Genomic DNA, 7,577 nt, shown 5'->3' on the forward strand with positions numbered 1-7,577 from the left:
CCCTCAGTCCTGACCCTGTGACAGTGCCTCCCTCCCTCAGTCCTGTCCCTGTGACAGTGCCTCCCTCCCTCAGTCCTGACCCTGTGACAGTGCCTCCCTCCCTCAGTCCTGTCCCTGTGACAGTGCGGCCCTCCCTCAGTCCTGTCCCTGTGACAGTGCGGCACTCCCTCAGTCCTGTCCCTGTGACAGTGCGGCCCTCCCTCAGTCCTGTCCCTGTGACAGTGCGGCCCTCCCTCAGTCCTGACCCTGTGACAGTGCGGCCCTCCCTCAGTCCTGTTCCTGTGACAGTGCCTCCCTCCCTCAGTCCTGTCCCTGTGACAGTGCCTCCCTCCCTCAGTCCTGTCCCTGTGACAGTGCCTCCCTCCCTCAGTCCTGACCCTGTGACAGTGCCTCCCTCCCTCAGTCCTGTCCCTGTGACAGTGCGGCCCTCCCTCAGTCCTGTCCCTGTGACAGTGCGGCCCTCCCTCAGTCCTGTCCCTGTGACAGTGCGGCCCTCCCTCAGTCCTGACCCTGTGACAGTGCCTCCCTCCCTCAGTCCTGACCCTGTGACAGTGCGGCACTCCCTCAGTCCTGTCCCTGTGACAGTGCGGCCCTCCCTCAGTCCTGACCCTGTGACAGTGCCTCCCTCCCTCAGTCCTGACCCTGTGACAGTGCGGCCCTCCCTCAGTCCTGTCCCTGTGACAGTGCGGCCCTCCCTCAGTCCTGTCCCTGTGACAGTGCGGCCCTCCCTCAGTCCTGTCCCTCTGACAGTGCGGAACTCCCTCAGTCCTGTCCCTGTGACAGTGCGGCCCTCCCTCAGTCCTGTCCCTGTGACAGTGCGGCCCTCCCTCAGTCCTGACCCTGTGACAGTGCGGAACTCCCTCAGTCCTGACCCTGTGACAGTGCGGCCCTCCCTCAGTCCTGTCCCTGTGACAGTGCGGCCCTCCCTCAGTCCTGTCCCTGTGACAGTGCGGCCCTCCCTCAGTCCTGTCCCTGTGACAGTGCGGAACTCCCTCAGTCCTGACCCTGTGACAGTGCGGCCCTCCCTCAGTCCTGTCCCTGTGACAGTGCGGCCCTCCCTCAGTCCTGTCCCTGTGACAGTGCGGCCCTCCCTCAGTCCTGACCCTGTGACAGTGCCTCCCTCCCTCAGTCCTGACCCTGTGACAGTGCCTCCCTCCCTCAGTCCTGTCCCTGTGACAGTGCGGCCCTCCCTCAGTCCTGACCCTGTGACAGTGCGGCCCTCCCTCAGTGATGTTCACGAGGAGGTGATTTCTCTCTGTCCAGGGGTTTCGGTCTGTCCTGCCAAGTGTTCTCTGTGTTCAGGGGGAGTGATGGTTTCTCCCACTCACTGAGCACTGGGAGCTGCTCTCTCCGGGTTGGGACAGGGTGAACTCTCCAGTAAATATTCCTGTTCGTCCTTTTCTCCCACAGCACCTGTGTCTGTTTCCAACGTCGATCCTGTTCGGGAGTTTGATGAGGGGATGGATGGTGTTCTCAGGTGTACGGTGACAGGAATCCCTCAGCCCACAGTCACCTGGATCCGGGATTCGTGGGACGTGCTCCAGAGTCTGAATGGTGAGTGATTCGGGAACGGTAAGCTCAGACCCTCACAGTCTGTAGCCTTCCACCAGGGGACCATGGGAACGCTGCTCCGAGTGTGGGTCTGACTGAGGGATACGGAGACTGGAACTGTGCACGGTGCTCCGAGTGTGGGTCAGACTGAGGGATACAGAGACTGGAACTGTGCACGGTGCTCCGAGTGTGGGTCTGACTGAGGGATACAGAGACTGGAACTGTGCACGGTGCTCCGAGTGTGTGTCTGACTGAGGGATACAGAGACTGGAACTGTGCACGGTGCTCCGAGTGTGGGTCTGACTGAGGGATACAGAGACTGGAACTGTGCACGGTGCTCCGAGTGTGGGTCTGACTGAGGGATACAGAGACTGGAACTGTGCACGGTGCTCCGAGTGTGGGTCTGACTGAGGGATACAGAGACTGGAACTGTGCAGGGTGCTCCGAGTGTGGGTCTAATTGAGGGATACGGAGACTGGAACTGTGCACGGTGCTCCGAGTGTGGGTCTGACTGAGGGATACGGAGACTGGAACTGTGCACGGTGCTCCGAGTGTGGGTCTGACAGAGGGATACGGAGACTGGAACTGTGCACAGTGCTCCGAGTGTGGGTCTGACTGAGGGATACGGAGACTGGAACTGTGCACGGTGCTCCGAGTGTGGGTCTGACTGAGGGATACGGAGACTGGAACTGTGCACGGTGCTCCGAGTGTGGGTCTGACTGAGGGATACGGAGACTGGAACTGTGCACGGCGCTCCGAGTGTGGGTCTCACTGAGGGATACGGAGACTGGAACTGTGCACGGTGCTCCGAGTGTGGGTCTGACTGAGGGATACAGAGACTAGAACTGTGCACGGTGCTCCGAGTGTGGGTCAGACTGAGGGATACGGAGTCTGGAACTGTGCACGGTGCTCCGAGTGTGGGTCTGACTGAGGGATACGGAGACTGGAACTGTGCACAGTGCTCCGAGTGTGGGTCTAACTGAGGGATACAGAGACTGGAACTGTGCACGGTGCTCCGAGTGTGGGTCTGACTGAGGGATACGGAGACTTGAACTGCGCACGGTGCTCCGAGTGTGGGTCTAACTGAGTGATACGGAGATTGGAACTGTGCACGGTGCTCCGAGTGTGGGTCTGACTGAGGGATACAGAGACTGGAACTGTGCACGGTGCTCCGAGTGTGGGTTTGACTGAGGGATACAGAGACTGGAACTGTGCAGGGTGCTCCGAGTGTGGGTCTGACTGAGGGATACAGAGACTGGAACTGTGCAGGGTGCTCCGAGTGTGGGTCTAATTGAGGGATACAGAGACTGGAACTGTGCACGGTTCTCCGAGTGTGGGTCTGACTGAGGGATACAGAGACTAGAACTGTGCACGGTGCTCCGAGTGTGGGTCAGACTGAGGGATACGGAGTCTGGAACTGTGCACGGTGCTCCGAGTGTGGGTCTGACTGAGGGATACGGAGACTGGAACTGTGCACAGTGCTCCGAGTGTGGGGCTCACTGAGGGATACGGAGACTGGAACTGTGCACGGTGCTCCGAGTGTGGGTCTGACTGAGGGATACAGAGACTGGAACTGTGCACGGTGCTCCGAGTGTGGGGTCTAACTGAGGGATACGGAGACTGGAACTGTGCACGGTGCTCCGAGTGTGGGTCTAACTGAGGGATACGGAGACTGGAACTGTGCACGGTGCTCCGAGTGTGGGTCTGACTTAGGGATACAGAGACTGGAACTGTGCACAGTGCTCCGAGTGTGGGTCTAACTGAGGGATACGGAGACTGGAACTGTGCACGGTGCTCCGAGTGTGGGTCTGACTGAGGGATACGGAGACTGGAACTGTGCACGGTGCTCCGAGTGTGGGTCTGACTGAGGGATACGGAGACTGGAACTGTGCACGGTGCTCCGAGTGTGGGTCTGACTGAGGGATACGGAGACTGGAACTGTGCACGGTGCTCCGAGTGTGGGTCTGACTGAGGGATACGGAGACTGGAACTGTGCACGGTGCTCCGAGTGTGGGTCTGACTGAGGGATACGGAGACTGGAACTGTGCACGGTGCTCCGAGTGTGGGTCTCACTGAGGGATACGGAGACTGGAACTGTGCATGGTGCTCCGAGTGTGGGTCTGAATGAGGGATACGGAGACTGGAACTGTGCACGGTGCTCCGAGTGTGGGTCTGACTGAGGGATACGGAGACTGGAACTGTGCACGGTGCTCCGAGTGTGGGTCTGACTGAGAGATACAGAGACTGTAACTGTGCACGGTGCTCGGAGTGTGGGTCAGACTGAGGGATACGGAGACTGGAACTGTGCACGGTGCTCCGAGTGTGGGTCTGACTGAGGGATACAGAGACTGGAACTGTGCACGGTGCTCCGAGTGTGGGTCTGACTGAGGGATACGGAGACTGGAACTGTGCACGGTGGTCCGAGTGTGGGTCTGACTGAGGGATACGGAGACTGGAACTGTGCACGGTGCTCCGAGTGTGGGTCTGACTGAGGGATACGGAGACTGGAACTGTGCACGGTGCTCCGAGTGTGGGTCTGACTGAGGGATACGGAGACTGGAACTGTGCACGGTGCTCCGAGTGTGGGTCTGACTGAGAGATACAGAGACTGGAACTGTGCACAGTGCTCCGACTGTGGGTCTAACTGAGGGATACAGAGACTGGAACTGTGCACGGTGCTCCGAGTGTGGGTCTGACTGAGGATACAGAGACTGGAACTGTGCACGGTGCTCCGAGTGTGGGTCTGACTGAGGGATACAGAGACTGGAACTGTGCACGGTGCTCCGAGTGTGGGTCTGACTGAGAGATACGGAGACTGGAACTGTGCACAGTGCTCCGACTGTGGGTCTAACTGAGGGATACAGAGACTGGAACTGTGCACGGTGCTCCGAGTGTGGGTCTGACTGAGGGATACAGAGACTGGAACTGTGCACGGTGCTCCGAGTGTGGGTCAGACTGAGGGATACGGAGATTGGAACTGTGCACGGTGCTCCGAGTGTGGGTCTGACTGAGGGATACGGAGACTGGAACTGTGCACGGTGCTCCGAGTGTGGGTCTGACTGAGGGATACGGAGACTGGAACTGTGCACGGTGCTCCGAGTGTGGGTCTGACTGAGGGATACAGAGGCTAGAACTGCGCACGGTGCTCCGAGTGTGGGTCTAACTGAGTGATACGGAGACTGGAACTGTGCACGGTGCTCCGAGTGTGGGTCTGACTGAGGGATACAGAGACTAGAACTGTGCACGGTGCTCCGAGTGTGGGTCAGACTGAGGGATACGGAGACTGGAACTGTGCACGGTGCTCCGAGTGTGGGTCTAACTGAGGGATACGGAGACTGGAACTGTGCACGGTGCTCCGAGTGTGGGTCTGACTGAGGGACACAGAGACTGGAACTGTGCACGGTGCTCCGAGTGTGGGTCAGACTGAGGGATACGGAGACTGGAACTGTGCACGGTGCTCCGAGTGTGGGTCTGACTGAGGGATACGGAGACTGGAACTGTGCACGGTGCTCCGAGTGTGGGTCTGACTGAGGGATACAGAGACTAGAACTGTGCACGGTGCTCCGAGTGTGGGTCAGACTGAGGGATACGGAGTCTGGAACTGTGCACGGTGCTCCGAGTGTGGGTCTGACTGAGGGATACAGAGACTTGAACTGCGCACGGTGCTCCGAGTGTGGGTCTAACTGAGTGATACGGAGACTGGAACTGTGCACGGTGCTCCGAGTGTGGGTCTGACTGAGGGATATGGAGACTGGAACTGTGCACGGTGCTCCGAGTGTGGGTCAGACTGAGGGATATGGAGACTGGAACTGTGCACGGTTCTCCGAGTGTGGGTCTGACTGAGGGATACAGAGACTGGAACTGTGCACGGTGCTCCGAGTGTGGGTCTAACTGAGGGATACAGAGACTGGAACTGTGCACGGTGCTCCGAGTGTGGGTCTAACTGAGGGATACAGAGACTGGAACTGTGCACGGTGCTCCGAGTGTGGGTCTAACTGAGGGATACAGAGACTAGAACTGTGCACGGTGCTCCGAGTGTGGGTCTAACTGAGGGATACGGAGAGTGGAACTGTGCACAGTGCTCCGAGTGTGGGTCTAACTGAGGGATACAGAGACTGGAACTGTGCAGGGTGCTCCGAGTGTGGGTCTGACTGAGGGATACAGAGACTGGAACTGTGCACGGTGCTCCGAGTGTGGGTCTGACTGAGGGATACAGAGACTGGAACTGTGCAGGGTGCTCTGAGCATAAATATCTGACATCTCCAATATCCTGTCTCCCCCCTCCACAGGGCGTTTTCAGAAATTTCCAAATGGTTCCCTGGTCATCAGGAACATCACAATGTCAGACGCGGGAGTCTATCAGTGTGTCGGGAGGATTATGGAGAGGAATGAGGAGAAATCACTCAATACCAGAGTCAATGTCAATTGTAAGATTTTTATCGTTTCCAGGCACAGGGTCAGTGTTGAAGGAGTGGGCACTGTCGGAGGGTCAGTGCTGAGGGACGTGGGCACTGTCGGAGGGTCAGTGCTGAGAGTGTGGGCACTGTCGGAGGGTCAGTGCTGAGGAGTGGGCCCTGTCTGAGGGTCAGTGCTGAGGGAGTGGGCACTCTCGGAGGGTCAGTGCTGAGGGAGTGGGCACTGTCGGAGGGTCAGTGCTGAGGGAGTGGGCACTGTCGGAGGGTCAGTGCTGAGGGAGTGGGCACTGTCGGTGGGTCAGTGCTGAGGGAGTGGGCACTGTCGGAGTGTCAGTACTGAGGGAGTGTCACACTGTCGGAGGGTCAGTGCTGAGGGAGTGGGCACTGTCGGAGGGTCAGTGCTGAGGGAGTGGGCCCTGTCGGAGGGTCAGTGCTGAGGGAGTGGGCACTGTCGGAGTCTCAGTGCTGAGGGAGTGGCACTGTCGGAGGGTCAGTGCTGAGGGAATGGGCACTGTCGGAGGGTCAGTGCTGAGGGAGCAGGCACTGTCGGAGGGGACATTGCTGAGGGAGTGGGCACTGTCGGAGGGTCAGTGCTGAGGGAGTGGGCACTGTCAGAGGGTCAGTGCTGAGGGAGTGGGCACTGTCGCAGGGTCAGTGCTGAGGGAATGGGCACTGTCGGAGGGTCAGTGCTGAGGGAGTGGGCACTGTCAGAGCGTCAATGCTGAGGGAGTGGACACTGTCGGAGGGTCAGTGCTGAGGGAGTGGGCACTGTCGGAGTGTCAGTACTGAGGGAGTGTCACACTGTCGGAGGGTCAGTGCTGAGGGAGTGGCTACTGTCGGACGGTCAGTGCTGATGGAGGGCCACATTGTCGGAGGGTCAGTGCTGAGGGAGTGGGCACTGTCGGAGGGTCAGTGCTGAGGGAGTGGGCACTGTCGGAGGGTCAGTGCTGAGGGAGTGGGCACTGTCGGAGGGGTCAGTGCTGAGGGAGTGGGCACTGTCAGAGGGTCAGTGCTGAGGGAGTGGGCACTGTCGGAGGGTCAGTGCTGAGGGAGTGGGCACTGTCGGAGGGTCAGTGCTGAGGGAGTGGGCACTGTCGGAAGGTCAGTGCTGAGGGAGTGGGCACTGTCGGAGGGTCAGTGCTGAGGGAGTGGGCACTGTCGGAGGGTCAGTGCTGAGGGAGTGGGCACTGTCGGAGGGTCAGTGCTGAGGGAGTGGGCACTGTCTGAGGGTCCGTGCTGAGGGAGTGGGCACTGTCGGAGGGTCAGTGCTGAGGGAGCGCCGCACTGTCGGAGGGTCAGTGCTGAGGGAGTGGGCACTGTCAGAGGGTCAGTGCTGAGGGAGTGGGCACTGTCGGAGGGTCAGTGCTGAGGGAGTGGGCACTGTCAGAGTGTCAGTGCTGAGGGAGTGGGCACTGTCGGAGGGTCAGTGCTGAGGGAGTGGGCACTGTCGGAGGGTCAGTGCTGAGGGAGTGGGCACTGTCGGAGGGGTCAGTGCTGAGGGAGTGGGCACTGTCGGAGGGTCAGTGCTGAGGGTGGGCACTGTCGGAGGGTCAGTGCTGAGGGAGTGGGCACTGTCGGAGGGTCAGTGCTGAGGGAGTGGGCACTGTCGGG

At 59.7% G+C, this 7,577-nt stretch overlaps 1 protein-coding gene across 1 annotated transcript in view; it reads left to right on the forward strand.

Moving 5' to 3' along the window:
* LOC140458966 (hemicentin-1-like) overlaps window positions 1-6,050 on the forward strand; it is a 169,207-nt gene extending 163,157 nt beyond the window's left edge. Inside the window, exons 34-36 of the mRNA XM_072553703.1 lie at window positions 1,411-1,554; window positions 5,841-5,978; window positions 6,013-6,050. Coding sequence (XP_072409804.1) covers window positions 1,411-1,554; window positions 5,841-5,978; window positions 6,013-6,050 — 320 coding nt within the window. The remainder of the gene's footprint in view (window positions 1-1,410; window positions 1,555-5,840; window positions 5,979-6,012) is intronic.
* The last annotated feature ends 1,527 nt before the right edge of the window (window positions 6,051-7,577 follow it).

Source organism: Chiloscyllium punctatum, chromosome 34, assembly GCF_047496795.1.
Source record: "Chiloscyllium punctatum isolate Juve2018m chromosome 34, sChiPun1.3, whole genome shotgun sequence".
NCBI lineage: Eukaryota > Metazoa > Chordata > Chondrichthyes > Orectolobiformes > Hemiscylliidae > Chiloscyllium > Chiloscyllium punctatum.